Source organism: Sylvia atricapilla, chromosome 6 (genome assembly GCF_009819655.1).
Source record: "Sylvia atricapilla isolate bSylAtr1 chromosome 6, bSylAtr1.pri, whole genome shotgun sequence".
In the NCBI taxonomy this organism is placed as follows: domain Eukaryota; kingdom Metazoa; phylum Chordata; class Aves; order Passeriformes; family Sylviidae; genus Sylvia; species Sylvia atricapilla.
The window spans coordinates 57,419,698-57,442,994 of NC_089145.1; the positions used below are offsets into that span (position 1 = coordinate 57,419,698).

General features: G+C 52.1%; 1 protein-coding gene across 1 annotated transcript in view; it reads left to right on the plus strand.

The window, feature by feature from the left end:
- Nucleotides 1-17,076: 17,076 nt before the first annotated feature.
- LTBP2 (latent transforming growth factor beta binding protein 2) overlaps nt 17,077-23,297 on the plus strand; it is a 71,005-nt gene continuing 64,784 nt past the window's right edge. The window contains exon 1 of the mRNA XM_066322057.1: nt 17,077-17,751. Coding sequence (XP_066178154.1) covers nt 17,297-17,751 — 455 coding nt within the window. The 5' untranslated portion in view covers nt 17,077-17,296. The remainder of the gene's footprint in view (nt 17,752-23,297) is intronic.

A 23,297-nucleotide genomic window follows, 5' to 3' on the forward strand; every position in this document is an offset into this window, starting at 1 on the left:
GTTCCCAGTGGATGTATCAATGTAGAGCTCCCCCAAATGTGCTGAGAAGTCTTTGACATATTTCCAGAGTGTCTAGGAATCCGCTGTTAGTCAAATTTCACTATTATTGTTCTGTTTGCTGGATAGCTCATTTCCTTTTCACTCTCTAAATTGTTGTATGGGTGTGGGGTGATGACAAAGCCTGAGCCTGGAAGAGAACTGTGTTGTGGCACTGCATCAGGGAGCCCCACACCTGTGCTCTTACATGTCCTGGAGCTGGCAGACTCATGGCAGGGAGTGTGTGCTGCTCTGTGAGGCCAACACCTGCCCCATGCCCTTCTTGAGCTCTAAAGCCTGCTTGTAGATAAGAGTATCTTTTGTCCTCTGTGGTCTCAGCCTAGCACAGGTTTGAGGAGAAGGAGGGTTGTCTCTCGAAGCACATCCTTGGTGAGCCCCATGGATGCAGCTGTAGTTTCTTCTCTGCTTCCTCACCTTTGTGCCTCTCCCTGCACCTCATCCTCTGCCTTGTTCTCTTCCACTATTGCTCCTTCCACTCTGTTTGCCAGTGGGGCAGTGGGGAAGACAAAGTACCCTGATGGACTCTAGCTTGGCCTTCTCCCTTCTGCCCAGGGAGAGCATTCTCCACAGTTTTCTCTGGCTGCCTTTTGCCTTTCTAATCAGACATGGTAATTTACCCTGGCACTGTTTGGCAGGGGCTGTACCTTGGCATCATGAGCAGCCAGGGTCAGCTGTCAGCCTCTGAGCCATGAGCCTAATGCAACAGAACAGATGTAGGTATTTTTTCCAAGTTTTTCCTGGGCAGCAGGATTAAAGTCTCTGTTCTCAGCTGGGGTCCCCGGTGTAGTCACTTCCCTCTGTGTTACACAACACTCTATTAAGAAGAACCGCACAAACATATTCATCGGGATCCCTTCCCCCAACCCTACAAGGCCAAGGAACAAAGGCAAGGGAGGTTTCCAAAGGCTGAAGAGCTGTCTGTTTGGTCCAGGAGCCCTGGGATAATCCTGCCCAGCTATCCCCCTGTGGAAGGGCCCTGCCTCTCTCTGCTGTTCTCCATCCTTGTGGTGCCAGCAGTAAGAGGGAACACCGGGGGTGGTGGTGGTAAAAGAGCAGTGGGGTCATGTTGTTCTTACATGCATCTCGCTGTGTGCAAACTTGAGTGAGTACCAATACAGGGAGAAACTATAGTGGCAGCAGCAACCCTGCCTGGTGTCTGTGCCATCCTGCTGAACTGGAGGCTTCTGAGGGTGTGTGTGTGCATGAGCAAACCAGCAAACAACAGGTGTGATGGGAAACCCCAAGAAGTTTCTTTGTGCTAGCAAGGGAGAAGGGGTAAGTTGTGTTCCATGGTCTAGACTTGCTTAAAGTCAAAGAGAAGAGAAGAAGAATTCAAAGAGAAGAGAAGAATTCAATGAGGAGAGAAGAAGAATTCAAAGAGAAGATCTGTGTCTTCTAGCTGCAAAAGTACTGAGAGAGCTTGCTGGAAACAGAGGCAGTGTGCTCTCCATAGATGATCCTGAAGTGGCTGGCCACAGAGAGGGGCTGCAGGCGCCCTTGGTGAGCAGGAGAGGGCTTTCCCAGCAGACTAAAGGGAGCAGTCATGTCCATGTGAGCACACAAGGATCTACTGCCTGTGTGCACCAATTACTTGCTTTAGTGACAAAAGACCATAAATGAACAAGAGAGTTAATTAGGTCTGCGGCAGGCCAGGTCTGGAAGCCTGCAGAGCTGAGAAATTTGGAAAGGGTTCAAAGGCACAGGGGGAGGAGAAGGCCCTGGAGCTCTAGGTAGCAAAGGTTCTGCTGGTTTTTCCTCTCAGAGAGCACCAAGAAAAAACATCTCTGACCTGAAGGATGGTCCCCAGGAGGGGGAGAGACCGGCTCCTGGCAGCATCTGTTTGTTCAGCCCTCCAAGGCCTGAAGGTCTGAAGGACTTAAACAGCCTGTTAATTCACTGCTTCGTACAGCTGCAGACCCTTCATCATTGCAAGCAAGCCTCTGGGGCAGCGTGTGCAGTTGTGAGCCAGCTCCTTCACCGTGGCACTCTGTGAATTGGATGATCCAGTGAGCTGTCAGCAGAGCTGGGGGGCATACTGCAGCTGTCTGGCCCGTGTCTAGTAAAATGCTTGCAGCAGGTCCTTTCCATCTGCTTTGGCCCAAGAGTGACCCTTGCAAACCTCCTCTCCCTGCAGTCGCCTCAGCAGATGGTGGGAAGGCAGATGGAAAGAGAAATCTCTGAAGCTTTAGCAGTAGAAAAGTCTGACCTTGTGAGACCTCTCGCTCCACCAACCACAGGTACTGGGTTCTTGCAGTGCCACCTTAACCCCCTGAGCTGTGGTCTCTGTGTCCCTTCTCCCACCCTCCTGCTCCCTTCTCTGCACCTCAGTGGAAGCTCTGGATTGCATCCAGTTGGAAGAAAGCCTGCCCTACCTCTGCAAGCAGAATGGGAAGGGGCAGCCATGCTATGAGAGAAGCTCACGGCACAACAAGAGCTGAGGAACACTGGTGCTCTCCATGATGTCTTATTGGGGTCCCAGGGTCTATGATTTGGGGCTGAGGGTGTTCAGCTGTGGTGAATCACATTTTGAGAAGCTGCTCTCAACTATCCCCTCTTGTACTCTGGATACCTAAGGTCTGCATTGGGAGTGGGGCAGAGGGTCCTTTCCCTATCTGCAACTGTGGGGACTGCAGGAGTTCAAGGAGGTGGAATGGCACACTTGGCCCATGGGACCACTGGAGGAAGTTCCAGCTCAGCAAGGGTGTTGGGGACAGCTGAGTCATGTATTGCCTGCCAGACTGCACCAGCTGCTCTGCAGTCAGGACTTAAACCCAAACTTGGTCACTCTTCCAGACTTTCTCTTCACCTCATTTGTTAGTGGCTTCAGATGCAAATTCAGTGGCCAGTATGTGGAGGCTTGGTTGGTTTTGCAGGGCTCCTGTCCAGCTGCATTATCTCATTCAATATGCCTCACTGGTGGGCCTGGCTGGATGTGAGCACTGCAAAGGTCTTGAAGGGAATGTGTTACAGGTTATATAGCATCCAGGTTATAGTGCTGTCACCTGTTGGAGTCCAGGGCATTCCTATGGACACCCTGGAAGGTTACAGACCTCAGCAGAGAGGACTGGGACCCGAACAAGAGGGTTTGAGATCTGTACAGGGGTGTCTGGAGCCAGTCCAAGGAGGGTTGCCTGGCACAGAGCCCAGGGAGACACAGTCTTTGATCTCAGTCCATGGAAAAAAAAGCTTCTAACACTGAGAGAAGAATTACAACTCACAAAGATGTGAAAACAGTAGTGTAGTGTATCACAGGGTGGAAAATTTTGTAGTTTTAGGGTTCTTAGAATATAGGTGAATGGGGAACAAGATGGAGGATTTAGGGTGGTGCCCTGACTTCTTCTTCTCCTCTGGTCTCCATCTTCTGCTGTGATGATGGCACAAAGTAGTTTTAGGGGATTGGGTCAGAGTGGAGGTGACCCTGTTAGTACAGGTGACAGGCATTGGCACATCACTGTAAATAAGACACATAATTATCTGTATAAGAGGACAGTGACCTCCCATCGAGGTGACTTGTCCTGTGTCCCAGCAGCAGAACACCTCGGCCAGGTACAGAGAACATTGTGAGATAACAATTGATAAACAACGTGAGAAACCAAGAAAAAAACCAAGACCTTGAAGACTCCGTTTCATTCTTGTGTCTGGCTCAGGGCCTTCAGAGGCAAAAACTCTCTACCACCACCTCGATTCTCAGGTGAACAGAAAGAACCCAAACCCAAGAGCCACCTTTCTCTCTGTGTGATGGCAGGGGTTGGCTTGGAGAAAGGACAGGCCCTTCCCAAAACACAAGCGATGTCGATGCATCCAAGTACAACACAGAGGTGGAAGGTATGCTCTGCAGAGGCTGCTCACCCCACCTCACATTAGTACAACAAAGCTCATGAGAGGTGACCCTTCTTCCTGCAAAATAGCTTGTGCAGGCAGTGTGGACAAGAAGCAAGAAACAGACTGCAAAGAAATAGCAGGATAGTGGGGAAAAGCTTGGAAAGGTCGCCAGGCCTTAAAATGCAAAGATGTCCAGGGGCCGTGTAGAGGGGCTCCACTGTAGTGTTTGGTACCATGCCCAGCCTGAAGCTCTAGCACCATTTAGTAGGCTGGACCAGCTTTGGCCTCAGTCTTGTTTGGCTGGAAGAAGCAGTTGTCATCATGTCCCAAGTACAGTATCATTGTCACTTTTTAATTCCTCCAATGAGGTGTTGCAAACAGATATACATGTGTTGTAGCTGTACTTTGGAATTGCACTTGTCTCTGGGGGCAAGCAGTGATAAGTGTTAAGAGCTGTTTGGTTCCCAAACTCTTGTGTTTCTGAACTGGTTTCTAGCAAGAGCAGAAGTCACAAAGCTGAGGAAGATGCTGTGTTCCCCATCAGAAACATCCTGATGGTCTAGGAAGGGATCCTAAGCTGGTGATGCCCTCCCAGCAGCTGCAGTTATTAAGCAGGCTCAGGTCATTGGTAGTGTTACCTGACAACTGCTAATTAGGTTTGCCCTTGTTCAGTGCCTGCCCCTGGGATTTCCTTGGCAGCTGCAGGAGCAGATCTGGGTCTGTGGACATGGGTCCCCTGTGGGAAGAGGCTGCTGTGATAAATGACCATCGATGAATAAGAGGAGAAAGGGTAGGAGGAGAAAGCTGCCAAAGCTTTAACTCTGGTGAGTGCAGAGGTTCAGCCTGGTTCAGATTTGCTGGCAGGCAGGGAAGGATTCTTGGCCAGCCAGGGTGTTAACAAGCCAGAGGTGAGCTTGGGTGAATAGGACATCAGAATAATAGGACATCAGGCGTTGCGTAAGTCAGGGTTAGAGTGCCAGAGAAAGCCTCCAGGGAGATTAAATGTCTTAAGTGTCATCAGCTCTGCAGAGATAATGAGAACCAGAAAACACCAGGAGGTAAAATGGTACAGACCTGTGAAAACAGGCTTCTGGGCCTCGGATCCTCATGGACCTGTGCTGACTGCAAGGGCTGGTAGGGAGGGTGGGCACAGGGTAGTCTGGTGTTTATGGAGGGGCTGAAGAGTTAATCCTCCTAAATCTCAGAGGCAATCAACTCTGAAAGATGAAAGTCTTCCTCCCAAGTGATGTTCCCTGCTCCTCACCCCTCCTTCTTCAGTTGTCTTGAACAGAAAGCAAGAAACCAGGGAAATGGCAAGGGCTGGATCTGCTATCAGTGTGTTTGCATTGTCAGGGAGAATGAGGCTCCAGGCTTAGCCTCTTGACCAAGGCCCTGTAACCTGGGGGTTGAAGGAGCCTCTTGGGACTGGAGCAAGGAAGTGCAGCTAAAAGCTTGTGTGGGTCCACAGGAGTTACATCCCCAAGAGGGGCACCTCCACCTCCTCTGATGGTGACCAAACTCAGCAAAGTTGGTGGATGGCCACCTGTGTTAGAGGTTAGAAAAGAGTTAATGATGATGGACCAAGTTGCTCAGGGAAGCTGTGGAGCCTCCATCCTTGGAGGAGTTCAAAAACTTGATCAAATATGACTCCAGCATCCTGGCCTGAGCAGGGGACTGGGCTCTTCTCCAGAGGTCACATCCCACCTCAGCCAGGCTGTGAGTGTGTGGGAGAGCACCAGGGGATGGTCTCCACTGCCAGGATAACCTGCTCGCTTGGCTGTGGCTGGGAGGTTCATAGCTGGCTGAGGCAAGGACAGTAGGAGCTGTTCTCTCCTCACCTCCTCTGTGAAACCAGAGTGATGGGGTCCTTTACCACTCCCTTGCCTGTGCCAGTCCTTGCAGAGCTGTGGCTGAGACCTGCAGGGCAGGAGCACTCCAGGGCACAGCAGAGTGCTTTTGGAAGCCTTCTGAGCTGGGCCCCTGTCCTGGGTTGGAGTTTAGGATGTATTCTATCACCATCTTCAGTTAATGGCCCATCAATGCCTTGCGCATGACTCATAGAGAACTCCCTTCTCTAGGGAGTTATCTCTCTTTAATGGGCCATCAAGGACCCACTGTATGACTCATCATCCCATTGGGAGATGCTCCGCCCAGGGGGAGGAGCCAAGCATTCTCACCTGGATATAAGCTGGGATTTGGGACAGTACAAGCAGCCCGCACTGACTGGATTTCCAGAGGACTGGAGCTACCAGACCTTTCTATGGGATCACTGCTTCAGGAAGACCACCTCACCTGGACTGCTTCCATCACCCTGATCAGGTTGTATTCTGACTCTCCCAGTGTTTTGGTTTTGTTTTTTTGGTGTTTTTTTTTTTTTTTTCTTTTTGTATTGTTGCATTTATTTTATTTTTTTTTCCTTTTCTTCTCATTAAATTTTATTTCTGACTTCTCACTTGGTTTGTTCCCAAACCACAACAGCCCCACCGTGGTAAAACTGACTTGGTTCCACACCTCCCAATGGGAGGCAGAGCTGTAAAGCAACTCTTGAAGTTAGGCACCAGCTGCCACCTGGCTGTCTCTGGCATTAGGCCTGAACTGGCCAGGGCAGGGTTATTGCACAAAATAGTGATGAAGTAAGTATCTGGTGGGGTTTTGTTTTCCTGGTTGTCTCCTTGCTGGTGCCCTGAAGGCTTGTGGTAAAGGGCAGATGTTTGCACTTTTACCTGTGCCTCGGTGTGTGCCTTCCTCTGCCCACAAAGGCTGTGTTCTCAGGCTTGAGAGAAGCTCTGTGCTGGCTGTGACATCTCAGGCTGGATTAAGTGGTCAAGGCAAATCTTCAGCTTTGGGAAGAGCACACTTGACCTTTGCCTCTGCAGAGTTACATTCTCCCTAGGGAGGAAGTGTTGGCTCAGCTACTAAACAGAGCACTGGCTGTCATGAGCAGGACCTGCCTGCCTCAGGGAGAGAGGGCCTGGGGTGGGGGTCAGATTTATAGTCCAGGGGGAGGAAGAGACAACACACCCATTGACCTGCAAGCTTAGAGGTGACCAGCTTAATTTAGTGAGAAATGAGAAGCTATGCTGCCTCCTCTCTCAGTAAAAATACACCATCTGGAATGGTCTGGGCAGATGGGGCCCACTGGCACATGCAGAAACATCTAACTTGGCAAGATTCAAATGATATTTTGAATCCCCTTCTTTTATTTTCCAACTTGTTCTGTGTTATGTCTTGCAGTGCTTCTTAACCTGAATTCCTTCTAGCAACTTTGTAGGTTCTCAAGTCCCATGGAAGAAGTATCCAGTAGTAGAACTGGGTCCTAGCATGGATTTCAGACAATGTTCTATGTGTTCAGTGGTAGGAGCAGCTAAACATGGTTGTTTCCATAAGCAGTGACCTCTGTACAGCTCTCACATTAATTCAGATGTTTTCTTCTGCCCTTTGTTCCGTGAAATGTGGCTCACTCTGTCACCAGAGGGCCCAGCAAAGTATATGGGCAAACACAGAGAGAACGTGTGGGGTGGTCTCTTTTCCACTTTCCCCCCAGGTTTTTATAACAAATACATGAAGACAAAGAAATTGGCTGAGTGTGCAAATTTCTGAGCACCACAGAAATGTATTTGTATCTTCATCACTACAGGTACACTGTTTGAAGGGTTGGGGTTACTCCTGACCTTCATACCTTTATCTCTCCCCAGGCTCCTCCACTAAATCCTCTTGAATTTGGAACCACTTTGAATTAATGACTCTAAAGAGGTAGTTCAATATTACTGAGAGCATGTGAGTTTGGGAGGGAAGATATTCACTGGGGTGGAGCTGACAAAAGAATCCATGTTTGCCCCAGTCTCCAAATGACTCAATGATCTCCAATAGTGCTCAGCCACTGTGTTTGCAGAGTGGTTTCTCTTTCAGGGATGGTGAGAGATATGGTAGTCAGTACTGCAGGATAGGAATGTTGCCTTCACCTGCAGGTGGACTGCCAAAATAGAAGGAGATGAGAGGATTGTTAATCAGCTGCTGACTAACTTTGGCCCAGACCATCTGAAGATCTTGTGGGAGTCAACCACCACATTACCAAAGCTCTCCTGCGTGCTGGGGGTAGAGCTACCTCCTGCCCTACCAGCTTTTCAGGTTGTCTGTGTCTCTTGCCCCTGTCACTCACACCCCAAAGTATTATCTGTGTTTCTGTTGCTGTGGGATGACTGGAAAGAGACCAAGATCTGTACAATATGTTACTGAACACTTGTGTGGGAGGTCTGTTGTTAGCACCGGTGTGAGTGCTGCACATCTGAGAAACAAATACAGTGAGAGGGGCCGTGCACTCAGGGCAGTGGGCCACATCCTCCTTTAGATCTGCTGGGTGCTGACAAACCCATTAGTGGCAGCTTGGTGTTGCTGCTGACCAGGGCTTTGCTGAGAGCAAAACCCTGGAGTTCTGTGGGCAGTTGAGCTTTGCACAGGACCAAGCTGATGGAGCCAGTCACCCCCTCCCAGCCCATATGGTGCAGATTCTCAATTCTGAGCACGTGGAGTTTCTGGGAGGTGTTTGGCTGGAGTCTAGGCTTTGTGTAGCTGCGTCAGCAGGTTCTAGGGTGGGAAGGGCACAGGATTTCACTTCCAGTCAAAGTGTTTCCTTCCTAGAGCCTTGCTGACACAGCTTCCTGGACCACTAGTGTCAGGAAGGGGCAGTTCAGTTTCTAGGGGAAGGTGGGAGGGAGGAGAGGCTCAGCCCAACCTGCATGGGGCGTGAGAAGGGCACCAAACCATCCTTGTAGCCCAGCTGCTTCCTCCACTAAAGCAACCAGACAGACTTTCTGCCATACTCAGACTGTTTGGAAACATGTTGATAAACTTCCAAATGTCTATTTTACAATCCAGATGTGCTGGTCTTGGCTGTAAAGCCTCATCTGAAGAACAGGTGTGCTATAATGTTTCTAGCAGTAGCTCTAAAGCCAGCTGGAGGCTTGAACTGAGCAGGGGCCAAGGGGCTGATGCCATATAGGATATGGATACTAGGGCAGGGACAGGTGAGGCAGAGAGCTGTAGGTCAGCTGTAGTTCATGTCAACGCAGAGTCAGACTGTGAGGGAAGAAATGGGCAAGCTGGAATATCCCTCAGCCCCCAGGCTCTGTTTAGCAGCACTGGAGCTGTGGCAGAAGAGGCTGCCCTGCTCATCTGGGTAACACAGATGCATCCTTGGGGTGCACTGGCCTTGGGTGGGTCTGTCCTAGTGAGGAGGCACAGGGCTAGAGCTGGCCACCAGCCTCTGTGGTTTCTCCTGCCATCCCCAGGAGCCCTGTGGTCTGGGAGGCACTGCAGGTCAGAGCCCCTCCCTGCTGGCATTGCCAGTGGAACTTATTTAAGTGGGGAAGATGCTTCCTTGGGCCAACCTTCACATGCACTTTTGCCCTGAAAAGCAGGACAACTTCTGGGTTGGGAAAGGTGTCTGGCTGGGCCTGGATCTGGTTTCAGAAAGCTGTTCTGGGGAGAAGCACAGTCCCAGTGGAAGGACTGGTGGCAGCAGTGGGCTGCCAAAGAGGAGCACCAGTTCTCTGGTGTGGGAAGGACAGCCAGCCCTAGGTGCAGGCTGACAGGAAGCTTGTGGATGGTTGGGGATGAAGCAGGGCACAAGGTGTTGGTACCACACCACCCCAGTTACACACGGTGTCTGTGAACTCAGACATGAGGTCCATGCTGATAGCCTATTGCTCTACTCCCCAGATCCCCAAACTTGTTCTCACATTTATTTTAGCTCCACTGTTACCTCTTGGTGATTTGGCCTAAAGCTGTTGTCAGTGATGTTCATACCTGCCATAGCTCCCACAGATCAAGCTTGCAAGGGAAGCAGAGCCTGACTGAGAGCAACCTGCCATAGGAGCAGCTGCCTTTGCTGAAGGGGGGCAGCAAGGTTGGGGTGACTCAGGCCAGGGGCCATATGGGTCCCATCTCCTCATGGAATGAGGAACCAAAGTGGCATTGACAGGGGTCCCCAGAGACAGCACTTTCCCTGTGACTGGGGTGGCCCTGGCCATGCTCTGTGCCCAGCCAGGAGCATTCAGCATGCCCATGTCCCTTACAGCGGGCATAAGGCTAGTTAGTACTAGCTCCATGTTCATCTGCTCCCAGATTGCACTCCTGGCTGGGGAAGAACTTCACTGCTCTGTAGCTCTGTCTGCCTTCCTCCTGGTCCTCTGCAGCAGGAGCTGCCCGCAGACCAGCACAGCTTGCACAGAGCAGGCAGTTCTGACCTGATGCTGCTGATGCAGGGATGTTTCCCAGAAATATCAAGAGCTCCTCTCCTCCTTCAGTCCTCCCTCCAGGAGCTTCCCTTGGCTCAGGGATGCAGAGGGCTCGGCTCTGGGAGGAAGGAGAGGGTCTCTCCCACATCGATGGTGCCTTCCTTGGCTGCCACCTCTGCTGTCAGGGCTTGCCAGCCTTGAGAGAAGGCAGGTGGCCGCCTGTGCTGGTTTTGCATGGCTCTGCTTTGTGCTTGAGGTGTGCAAGTCTTCCCTGCGTGCTCAGATGGGCTGAAATGGGGAAAGGGGACAAGGTGGGAAGGCAGAGACATAGCCTGAAAATGCATGCCAGAGCTGAGCACAAAGGTCATCATCATCATCAGAGAACATTGTCACTACTTTTGTCTTTGGCTCCAAACTCCTCTGGGAGAGGTAGGAGAATCACAAATGCCATCTCTTTAATCATGTTATGGACTTCTGTGCCTGGCATGTCCTCTGTCTGGGTGGGAAGTGGATGCTTCCCCATCTCAAACTCCTTGCATTTCTCAGAAGATTATGACCTGGTGTGGCATGGCAAGAAAGGGGGTTTTGCTCATCTCTGCAGCTGACCTGTGTTTATTTCCTTGTTAGACTTTCATTCATATTTCATTCATTCTTATTTCCTGTAAGACTGTGGGTCCTTTCTTCAGGCCACACCTATATGTAGTCACCACCTGACAGGAGTCAGCATGGCAGCTAGTGAGGGAGACTTGTGGGGCTGTGATGTCACCAGAGAGCTGGATTCCCAGCCTATGAAGTCATAGCTGGGAAATTGGGTACTCAGCCTAATCCCAATAATTACCCACTGGGACTGTAAAGTGTCAATGCACTAGTCTGTTGTGTGATGACTAACTGTTTAACTCTAACACATGCCACCTAATAACTGCTGCTTTTTTAAGTTCCCTAAGATTCACTTATTAATAAGCTATTAAACATCCCCTTCCAATTACTGCACTGCACTGTAATGAGCTGAGATCACTGCTCACACGGTGACTGCAGTGCCCAAAGTGGTAGGAAAGCACCTAAAATCCCGTGATGGGTATGTGCCTGTAATCTCAGCATGGCAGAGTAATCAAACTAATATGCAGATATAACCTCAGCCCCACCAGTCATTCTTATTTCAGGATCTACCATCAGTTTTACTCTGTTATGCAAAGCTGATGGGCTAAAGAACTTGAAGTCCAAGTTCCCCATGGCCTGGGCAGCCATGATGAGGTTCTTAAGGAAGCAACAGCAACCTGAAGGAAACAAACCTTACTTTTTAGGAAGATTGCTTTGGAATCAGAAGTAGGAATGAAACTACTTTAATTACAAACACTCTGTAGAATTAGAAGTTTGATTCAGGTTTGGTTCTCTTTGTTGTCAAGAAGTTCAGCATGAGAGGAATTTCTCAGGAAGAGCTTTTTCATCGTAGCCTGGGCATTGCCTGGTTTCCTCCATCCTCACTGCTGGATCAATTTTTTGTTTGCATGTCTTATATTTTCTACAGGTTGTGGTTTCCTTCAGAAGTGCTGCCTGTGAAGTTGTACCAGACACCAGGAAGAGAGACTTTTCACTTAGGGGAGGACCTCAGGCTCCCTGCAAACCCTCAAGCTGCAGTTCCTACTTCCCTGTTCCCTTCCAGTCAGTGACATGCTGATGTTCAATAGCTGCCACAGGAATAGCCTCAATAGCACTGAGACCCCAGTGAAAAAGGGAAGAGGAGGTTATGGAAATTCACACTATCAGGGCCCTTTACACTGTTTCCAGCAGTGCCCTGACCTGCCTTTTCTTGGGTCACAACCCATATACATTGAAAGATGTTCTGCTTCTTTCTTCCCTTTTCCCTTTTCCCTTTTCCCTTTTCCCCTTCCTTCCTTAGTGAGGACAGCTGACAAATGGAGTGGAGCAGCTGAAGTCCCCCATCCAGCTGATGTCCTGAGCAAGCCTGTTCCACAGGGAACATGTGATGCAGTGGATTTTCTGGTCAGGGCAGCCTCTGTGCTCCGAGGGCATGATCAGGCTTTCCTGATTTTCAGGCCACATGCAGTTCCAGCCACAGGTATTAAAGAAGCAGAGAAGCCAGACCAGCCTCTTGGGAAGAGGGAAGATTGCAATCAGATCATTTCAAACAGTACTTCATTAATTATAAATGGACAGACTCCCTCGACCTGCTGTAGCTCTACCTGAGTGACATTCTAACTGAGCATTCTTTTTTTCTCCTGAGGAGTTGCCAAACAGGCTCTAAATAGTGTGATGGATAAATAAGGAACCAGCTGTGCCCTGCAGTCAGCCCAACCAGGGCCCTTCTACAGCAGGGGCCCACAGCAATCTCCTCTCTGCCTCACTCTGCAGTCCCATCCCTTGGGTTCTGTCATCTGATCCTGCTCTCCAGGTTTCTTTCTCCTAGTGGCATGTTTTTGTCTTCTCTTGTAGCCTCTTTCTCAGCACTTGGTCTCAGCCCTTGGTAATGTATGGACATATGCTTAGACAACAGCACAACCAAGAAATTCAGTGTAGGACACCCAGTTGCCTGGTCTGTGCCTCCATCTCAGAGATTGTCCTGGGTAAATGAAAGCAGAAGGAACAATAAAACCAGCAAACCTTGGCTTTAGACTAGGAACTGAACAACTTCTCTTCTGCATTCTGACAACACACCACTGCTAACCCAGCTCTCAGCTGCCTGCTGGCAGCCTCCTCCTAGGGAGAAGCCAAGATGTCCCCAAGGCTCTGAGGGATGCACCAAGAGTGTGTGGAGGTGGCTGAAGGGCCAAGGTGTGTGTCTGGCTGTAGTGGCTCGTCTTTTGGGTGGGAATGTCTACTTCCCTGAATGCCATAAATCTGAATGTGCTGAGCTGTGTGTATCCCATGGCTAAGGCAATGGGTGGGAATGCTGTCCATGGAAGACCTGTTGGCTGTGTTTGCAAATTCAGAAGCTGCTTTTCCTGCCTCTCTGATGCCCGTGGTTACAGAGATCCTCTCCAGAGGTCTCACTGTACTGCTGCCTTGAAATTTTTTCTCCATCCAGCTCTCCACAGCTGGTTCTCCCTCCTGGTGTGAGATTGCTCTTTTCGGAGAAGTGCGAGTTGTACCTCTACAGGACTGGCTCCACACCCCGATTTTTAAGCCAGTGAGGCTGGCCAACCTTCCCCTGCCCTTGAGCCCTGAGCAAGGGGAGCACTCCTTCTTCCTCTGTGGGAGCTGCAGGCAGCTTCTGAATCCATGGAATGTGTCCCATCTGCAGTGTGTTAGGGGCATGCTCTCAGCAGAGGAAGAAGCACATGTGAGTTGTGAACCCTTCTGAAGAGGAAGAAAAGGGGCTAATTAATGGAAGGGATACAGTGCCAGGAGCCACATCTGGGGGCCAACTGGCCCTGGAAGCATGGCTCCCAGGTGTTACCTCCCCAAGGGAACTGTGCAGAGCTGGTGTGGGCCCAATGGGTGGGGTAATGAAGGTGCAAGGGGGCCTAGCACAGAGGAGCCCCCATCAGCACAGTCTTGAAGAGTCCCTTCTCCCTGTCCTTTGAGAGGGCTCAAGGTGATGTGACCTACACTTGTCCCTCCAGGTCACAGCCTGCTTTGACCCCTCTGCCTCTGGTGCTGTGGCTTTGATCCTCAGCTGCCCAAGCACCCCACCCTCTCTGCCATCGACAGGGCACATGGGAAGTGTCATCAATTCAGGCCACACTTGCTCCTCTTCTCTGCAGGGTCTGATGAGCTCGCTGCTCTCTGACCTGGCTACCAGGTCTGCCTCATTCAGCTCAGTGCCCTGGTCCTGGAAAGCAGGGACCTGTAGAAGTGCTGTAACTGTGCCTTCAGACTCTCCACTGGTGCCACTCCTGTTGCCTAGAAGGTGACATGGTAAATTAAAGGAAGTGAAGGCAGTGAAAAGCACTTTGAGCTGCCTGCCTGAAGGTCATGTCCCCAAGAGGAGCCCTGTGCTCCCTGATGCAGGGGGTTGGACTGTCAAACCCTGCTTGCTGGCTTACTGCCCCAATCCTCACTCTGCTGCTGCTTTCTCTTCCCAAGTACAAGCTTGACCTCAGAAGCAAGCAGCCCAACCATCCACACTCTGCCTGTGTGAGTTCCTGAGCAATGAGGTATTTCATGTTTGACTGCTGAGCCCCCACTGTGCCGCATGCTGAAGCCCAACCTGCACTAGGACTCCTCACACCCCCTGTCCTTCTCCCTTTCCAACGTGTTTGTTTTTTGGGAACGGCCAAATATGAGCTATGGAGCACTTGCACATAACTCCTGTGCCCTCAGCTCCTTGTCCAGACAGCCCTCAGGTGGGGGGATTGGAAGCCACTGCCCACAGCTGGCCCCTATTCTGTTGCAGCTCTTCTGTGGGATCAAATGGCATCAGCACGTCCCTGGAAAAGCTAAGGAGTGTTTGTATGTGTGAGGCTGCAAGGAGCTCAGTGTCCAGCTCCAGGGGGTTACTGTAAACACGGAGCTAAGCTGATTTGAGAAGGGATGCCAACTCCCTGGGCCAGACTCCAGTGCAGCCAGGGGCGGCTGCAAAAGGTGCCAGGGGGCCATTGATGGCTCTGTTGGGTTTGCACATCTCATTGCTCAGCCCCATTAGGGAGGCACAAGCTCCTTCAACCCACTACCATTTGTGCCCCAAGTGCAGACTCCTGTGCACATGTTGTCCCCTGGGGATGCTGAAGTAATCTTCTTCTCTGGGATGATCCAGCAGCTCTAGGAAGGAGAAATCCACTGGTGCCCCCTGTTCTGTGGTCTCCTGCTCTGGCTTTGAGCACTACCCTGGCTCTTGGCTGCTTTGTTTGTGGCTTTGTTTATGACATTGATAATTTTCTCATGTCAGGTTTAAGCACAAGCATTCTTTCCACTGCTGCATAAGAAAGTAATTAGGTGAGGATGGAAAGGACATTCTTCTTCCTCAGAACAAAGAAACAAACCACGGCTGTTACTGGGCCTTGCTTCTGACATCCACTGCCATGCAAATTCCTGCCCAAGTGACTCTCTCTGCCCTCATAGGACAGAGAGGCAAGCTGATTGCATCCCAGGAAGTGCCAAAGCACACTCTGGTATTTCTGCTGCCCTGTAAGCCAGCTGCCAGCTCCAAGGTAAAGCCTGAACCCACTCTGCCCATTATTCTGGTCACACTTGCTCACCTGTGAAGTTACCTCCCATCTCCCTCACTTGCCAGAAGGGTTGTGCTGAGGTCCTGGTCCACTCCAGACCCAGCATGCCTTCAGGGGGATTCATTCCCCGTGGTTTTGCTCCTTTCCCAGCTCCTCTGCATGTTAAAGGGTAGGCAGCAGTGCTCCCATCCCAAGAAGGGAGTGGCTGTGGTCTGAGAGAGCCTAAAAGTCAAAGGGCAGTGAGAAGGGAGATGGAGCCACTGTTTTCAAACAGGATAGGCTTTAGGACCCCAGCTGCTGGAGGCTGGAAAGATAGAACTGGGGGAGCTGAACAGACCCCTCTGCCACAAAGCTGTTGGAAAGCAAACAGCTTGGGAAGGACCAGGGAAGGCAGCACCTGTAGTAGGAGAGGCTGAAGGGAGAGGAGCATCAGAGGGATGGGGCTGTAATAGGCTGGAGGAGCAGTGGGCACAGAAGAGGAGCCAGTAGTCCTAGTTGCAGTCACCCCACACATCAAAAGGAATGAAAGAAATCAGATTAAATATGACAATTTGCCTTTTAAACCCGGTGGCTGAACTGCAGCGGCTGGCTGAAGGAGCCCCTACCCTCGAGCTGCTGGCAGATGTAAAGGTGCACCCAAAAGATCACTCTGTGCACACACAGCGTTCCTTGTGCTCTCCTGCAGACATCCAGCTGCTGCATTTGCAGTCTTCACAGGAGCCACTGCAGGGACAGGATCCAGTGAGTATCTCCTTCCTGTGAGCATTGCAGTGCCCTAATCTGTCCCTTTGCATGTAGAGAGGCAGGAAGAGGCCTTTAGCTACACACTAAGGTAATCAATGCTTCTGTGGGTTGAAATGAGCCCACCCAAACAGTGTCTGCAGTCCAGTGGAAGGATTTGCTCCTTGCCCAAGATGGCAAAGAGCAGCAGAGATCTGTAGAGATGTAGCAGAGCACAAGGTCAAGCTAATGTGTGTGGTTGAAAGGGGACTTGCGCCCCTGTTCTCTCTCCTCCTACTCTTCTCTCAGTCTTCCTCAGGGCATATAAAGCAAAGCAGTCATCTTAAGTCCTCCCTCGACCTCTTAATACTCAGGCAGAGGCAGAGGGGGGGGAAGGATGGACATCTACTCTAAGCTCCTGGAATATGTCTCCTGAAAGATGTCTCAGAGCTTATACGTGGGTCCTTTTCTACCCTGAACTTATACAAGGAAGATTATAAAGCCCTGAATGACACTGAGAGGATCTGAGAGCTCTGGAGCCAGCGTGGGATAGCCAACAAGGCTCTTCCCATCGCCGTGCCTTTCTCCTGCTAGACGCGATCCGGAGCAGCGAGAGGGCTAGCGGTGCTGATGCAGCTCCAGAAGTCCCCAGATGCTGAGGGGCAGCGGTGCATTCCTCTGGCGTTCCGTGTCTTCTGCTCCGTGCTCCCAAAGCCGGGGTCGCTCCACCTTTCCTGAGCGTTCCCAGCTGCGGCGGGTCGCTGCGGGCCGGGCACCGGGGCGGGCTGCGGGGGCTGCACGCCGGCGGCCGGGTCTCCCTGGCCAGGCAGGGGTTAAGGCTTCTCTGTTGTAGTTTGTTTCCCTTTGCCAAAGTGGGTGTTGCTGGAATGTCTCCTCTCCTAAGAAGGGGGGCCGAGCCGTGTCCTCTGGAGAGGGGGGATGTCAGCATCAAAAAGACACAAAGGGGGAGGTTTCCAAAAATAAAACCCCCCATCCCCTCCAGGCGCTGCTAGTGCCAGAGGCAGGCGCGAAGGTGCTCGGAGCTGCCTGCGGAGCGCGGGATCTCGCCGGCAGCCCGGAGAGCGGGGCCGGCCGCCCTTCTCCTCTTCCTCCTCCTGCGGGGGCCGCCCGGCAGCCCTCTCCCCTGCCTCGGCACCGCTCTCTACGCCCCCGGCCCCGGCGGGCGGCAGGTCCCGTCCGAGTCCCGGCCCGGGATGGGGCGGTGAGCGCGGGGCGGAGAGCCGGCGCTCCCCGGTGCCCCGCGCCCGCCGGGGGATGCCGGCCGGCCTCTGAGCGCTCCGCACCGCCCGTCTCCCCTCGCCGCCGGCTGACACCATGCGGGGCGCCGCCGCCAGCCTCCTCCCGCTCACCTTCGCCGTCCTCCTGGGCTTCGCCCGCTGTCGGCCGGACTCGGCGGCTAGGCTGGAGCCGGGGGCCGGGGGGGCGGCGCGGCTACGGAGCCGAGGGGCTGCCCTGGGGGCGGCGGGCACGGTGAACGGCCCGTCTCCGGCGTCCCGGTCCCCTCCGCCGTCACGGCCCCTCCCCGCAGCCCTCCACGTGGATCGCGGCTCCGCGGCCGCCGCGGGGAGCCCGAGCGGTGCCGACGGCCGGAGGCAGCGTCCCGACCGCGGGCTGCCCTCGCCCCGGGGCCAAGCGGGCGATGCCGGGCTCGGTCCCGGCGCGGGACAGAGGAACAGGCACGACTCCTCCCGCCAGCGGCAGGGCAGCGGGCTGAAAGCGCGAATCGTGCCCAGGGCGAAGGAGCCAAGCGGCAGAGGGAGGATGGCGGGGTAAGTGCTGCGGTCGGGGGGGGGATCCTGCTGGGGATGCGGTAGCGTGAGCCCAGGTGGTCCCGGCTCTGGGGAGCCCCGGACGGAGGGGTCAGGTCCCCGTGCTGCATCCCCTTTTCCATCCCGGGACGGGCGCTCCCGGCGCCGCCACGTCCCCCGCGGGATGGCGGGGCAGTGCTCTGCTCCCCCGCCAGCGGCTCCGGAACGCCGTGAGAACCCACTCGATGCTCGCTGTGGCGTCGTGGGTGCGTGTGCGGGGTGTGCACGCTGGCGTGGCGGTAACCTGAGTGTGCGTGGGCCGCCGTCTGCCGGTCGCGGGGCTGCGTGGCTCGGGAGCGTTCGGATGTAGTAGTGCCCTTCTGGCAGATCGGCGCCTCGGCTGGCACACGGCTGCGCGGCAGCGGGCTGAGCGTCCCAGCTGCCCTCTGGAGCTGCCCGTGGCCGTCCGGGGAGGCAGTGCGGGGTGGGGGACTCCCGAGAGGGTTGTAGTATGATTTAGGTGGTGGAGAAGCTCGAGGGGCTTGCTTGGCTCTGCGGGACGGAGTCTGTCTGCTGCCGCTCTTGCTGCAGGTACCTGGCCTCTTGGCTCCTTCCTCCCATAATGGGCCCCTTGTAAGCGCTCCACGCCGCAGCTTCCCATGGCTTGAGTTGGCTCAGCCCAAGGAGGCTTCCTATGAGTTGCCTGGCAGGGCTGCTTCCAGCTCCAGTCTCTGGCTGCAGCCCTGTGGAGGTGGAGGGGATATCATATGGCGAGGCCAGCTGCTGGGTTGTGAGGGGAGCCTGCGAGCGGGACGTCTGGCACAGGGCTGATAAACTCTTCAGCCCAGGGCCCCTTCCTCTGCCATTCCCTCGCTGCTCCCCCGTGGATGATGCCCTTCGAGATTGGCTCCTTTGTCGCTTGGGCAGGGCTACCAAAACCATGGCACAGGAGTTTGACCAACCCATGTGTGTGTCTGCTCTCATGTGAGCCTTGCTAGGGGGATTATAGGGGCAGGCTCTGGGTTTACAGCCCTCTGACATGGGCAGAAGTGTTTTCTGCTCTAACATCTGCTGGAGAGCTTCACTAGAACACAAAACGTCTGTCTCTGAGCTTTCTCTCTCCCATACTGATCTCCTTGCAAAGTTTTGAGACAGAAATGTTTTCTGTGCCACTCTGTGTACTTTCTTTCAACAGATCCACAGAAACACCAAGTTCACTCTACTTCCATTGTGTTTGATACATAAAGTATCACTAACAGCTGGGCATATAGGTTCTGAGCTTACCCAGCTCATTATCTTGGCTTGTCAGCCATCCAGAGAGGGAGTCTTGGAGAGATCCAGTCCTGCTCTGTCAGATTTGGACCCTGTTGGGCTCAGAAAGACTTTCCCCCTTCTGCAGTTGGAATGCTGTCAGTGTTGCTTTGGGATCGTGTAGCAGTTTGGTTGAATTTGAGTCATCTGATCCGTGGCATGTTTGTTTTCAGACTGCAGCTGCCTCTGGTGACAACAGCTGGCCTGGGCTGCTGTCAGGAGCATGTGCGCAGCCCCAAGGTTCACACTGTGCTCAGAGGAGAGCTGAACCTTTTGCAAGTATCTTTCATCCCTTAATCCAGGGTGTAGACAGGGATGGTTGGTCCAGCACTTACACACAGTTTACCTGTTATCATCTATATCTGAGTGCCATTGTCTCCAAGCTTAAAGGAAGGAAGAGCTGTGTCCTCGTTCTGTGTTTCTCATGCAGGCTCTGCTGCACTTTCTGCCTCTGCTCTGCACTGGAAGATCAAGGCTGGGGATACAGAGCTTTCTCCAATCCCCAAGAACTTCAGTTCTGAAAAGTGCCTGTAATGGCTTTCTGTGTTCTGGAGTCCAAACCGTGACTTTTGAAGCTTCTCTATAACCTACTGTCTTTGGAGCTGAAGAGAAAGCCTAGCTGAAATAATTGCCCATGAGTGACCACATGGTGCTGCTCCTCATGGAAAGCTAGCTGCTGCTGCCTCCAGCCATTCTGAGACTCTGTCCTTCCACCTCATCCATCTTCCTACGCCCCTTGCTGCACCAGACACATTTTCATCCAGGAGACTCAGAGCCCCTAAAAAACTTCAGTTTGTGATGTTTTGGTTTTTTGCCAGGTGGGATATTTTCTGTTCTGCTATTTACACTGAACTCCTGCTTGTCTCTGGTATGACAACCTTCATTTTCCCTTACTCAGGTAACTTTGCAGGCACACTAAACCCCAGTACTATTTATTTATACAATTATTTTGGCTAAAAATCGAAACTCCTGCATGTGTTGCCTTTCCAGATTCCCCAGTCAGAGCTCTCTGCTGGTACCTTCAGGGGCCCTGCAGGGTTCTGTGGTTGAAAAAACCCATTTATTGGTGCTCTCTGTTTTTCTAGATAATTATTTTCTCACCTTGCCTGATAGCTGCATACCCAAGATTGAGTTTCTTTCCTGGGGACTCTTTGGATGTGTGTCTGCCATTCTGCTCGTGTCTGACCTTTTGGCAGGTGTGATTTGTACAAACAATTTCATGAATGCATCCAACTTCAAGACTTGCAAAAGCCGGGTTTTAGTATTTTCCCCAGAGGACTCCTGTGAGGTGACTTTTGATATGCCAGCAAACATTGCAGAAAATCACTGAATTCTGACACTGAGTGAAGAAAACCATCCAGCCCTGAAAACATCACTGCTCAGCTTAACATCCCTGTTTCTCCAGCTCCCTTTGACTACAAGGATTTTCCTCTTGAGTGTTGTGGGGTAGGGTAGCCCCGACACACACCACCTATGACTGTACTTGTGTGCTGGATGCATCCCTAATTTGGGCTGGCCAGTCCTGCTGAGAGGACACTGTGGGCATCTCTTTCTATGTCTTTGTCCCTTGAGATGTGTCTCCCCTTGTTCCTCTGCCCCATGGCTGGGAGGGTGGGTCACAGGGATGAGAAAGGTGGGTAATGGGAGAGTAATCTGAGGAAACCTCTACTTCTGGTACTTGCCTGGACAGTTTCAAGGGCATGTGAATCTTCCCAGGTAGCAGGCAGAGTCTCCCAGACTGATTCTTTCTCCCTCCAATTTTCTTTTTTGGGCGTTCTACACCACAGTTCATGTTGAATTGCTGTTGCAGACACCATCTGTGGCTGTATAATCCTGCTTTACCCAGGCTTTGTGGCATATAATTTCTTGCTGCAATGTGTTTGTAGGATTGCTCAGGAGTGGAGGCAGTTAATGCTGATGTGGACTTGGCAGAGGGTTTTCAGTGACTCATCGATGCCAACAGCCTTTTGCTAATGTTCTTCACTGGGTCTGACTGCAAATATTTCATATGCATTTGGATGAAGTTCACTTTCCTGCAGTAGAAAGGCAGACCTGATGATCTAATGGTCCCTCTGGCCTCCTGTGAGGATGCTGTACATGGTCTGAATGGAGTCAGCATATCTGGCAGCACAGAGTTCTGTGTGAAGCTGAAAGATGATGCTATTAAAAGAAGTGGATTGCTATTAAAAAAAGGGTTCTACTGAATGCTTCAGAAACAGTATGTGATCATCGCTGTAAAAGCCATGATCTTACTACTGTTTTCTTGTTTTCCTTCTCCCTGGTGCCTGTTATGGTTGCTTGGTTGTTGTTAAGATAACACTGCAAGATCTTGCAGGCTGTTCTCATCCTGGGTAGCTGTAACTCTGAGTCTGATCCTGATGGTGGCCTCTGGCTGCAGCAGCAGAGGAGGGGATGAAGGAGTGGCTTGTGGCAGCTCCTTTGCTCAGGTTGAAGGTTGTGCCAGTGCATCCAGTCAGGGCTCTGAATGGTTCTTCTGGGTGCAGGGAGGCTTCATGGCACTGGCTTCAGCTCTGTGGGGAGTCTCAAGGAGCTGTCTATCCCAGAAAAGGAGCAGGTCAGTGAATAGTGCCTGGGAGCTCCTGTACACCAAGCTCAACATGTCAGGGATTATACCTGGCCACGAATGGCGCATGCTAACCACAGAATGAAGAAAAAAACTTGGTTTGTAGTCACTTGCTGCCATCTGTGCTCTTTGGAGACCTCAGGATATACCTGGCACTTGAGGCAGAGGCTGAGATGTGGATCCAGTGCTGCACTCCACATTTTCCCAGAAATGCACTGAGCTATGCCTTAGGGTTTTCTCTGGCACTGTGGCTGTTTAGCTGTCTGAGCTATTCAATGCCCTTCCTCTTCAAAAAGGGGGAAGTGGCCGCTGGAAATGGTCTCTGTCTGCTTTGGTCTGAGCTGGGCTAGGAAGGTGCTAAGTTGCCCATGTGCCCTGTAGCAGCACAGTGTTACATGCAGTCAATCTCAGTGCCTTTGACTGTTCTCAGCAATATTTATTTTCACAGGATATGTGCTAGGTGACCTGACCTTTAGGAAGGCAAATACATTAATTAACCTCTTCCACTGGTAAGGAGACAGAGATAGGAAAGACTGATCGTTTGCTGAAGGCTTGCTTTGGCATCAGTGTTAGTGTTAGGGCTGGGATTAGGGCATCCCATGGAATGTAGCCTAGTATGAGGTTCAGTGGAACTTCAGCTTGAAAGACCCATGTGAAGACATGTCTTCCCTTCTTTTTGACTGTTGAGTTTCTTTCCAGCTGGGAGAGCTGCTGACCCCTTCACATGCCCATTCATCCTCTGGTCCCTCTGCAGCCCAGACAGATGAGGGTGCAAGTCATGCTTGCTGCTGTGCTTCCTGTTCCAAGGAGTGGGTAAGCAGGAGAAAACCTGGATGCTAAGCTCAGGCAGCTGCTGAACGCTTCAAAGTTACAATCATGGCTCTGGCTTACATCACTGTTAGGTCTGCCAGGGGCTTGGTGTGTCACGGCACCCAGCAGTCCTCTTGCTGGGCAGTTCTGCCTGGTGCCTTGGAAGTCCTTGTTCCCTGTGCCATGAGGAGTGATCAGAGGCTGCTCAGTGTCTGCAGGTAGCTCCTCAGGAGTCACCCCCCTCGTGGTAACACCAGACCTGGAGGGACCTTGTAATTCATTTTTTTCTCCAGAAGCAGCACTGGATGGAGAGGCCCGGGGCTGGACATGCCCCACAGGGGGCTTGTTCTTGAGCCACATCTTTGCCTAAAGTGTTTGTGCGTCATGTGCAGCAGGACAAATGGATGTGGAGGCCACCACTCTCTCTCAAGCATCATCCCACAATGTTGTAAACATGCCATGTTCCTTAAACTTCATGGGATTCATTCTGAATTCTTTGCAAGGCAGTACAAACCACATGCCTTTCAAACCAGGCAAATGACAACAAAATACTTTAGGTAGAACTAGACATGCTCAGGAATGGGTCCCATGCAGCAAAGCTCCCATATATTGTTGTTTACCTCTGCCTCATGCTCTATGAAGTCCTGATCACTGGGCTTTTATCAGGAAATAGTCGTGGTTCTTCTCTACCCTCCAGCACTACCTACATGTTGTTCCTTCCAACTGCTTATTTCAGTCTTGGAGGTCCTGCCTGCCTCCATCTCTTCCCATTCTCTCATCCAGGACCTTATGGTAGGAAGGAACATTCCTATCCAGGCACTCCTTCTGCCTCTGAGGGCACCCCTGCCAGGCTGCTGCCCTC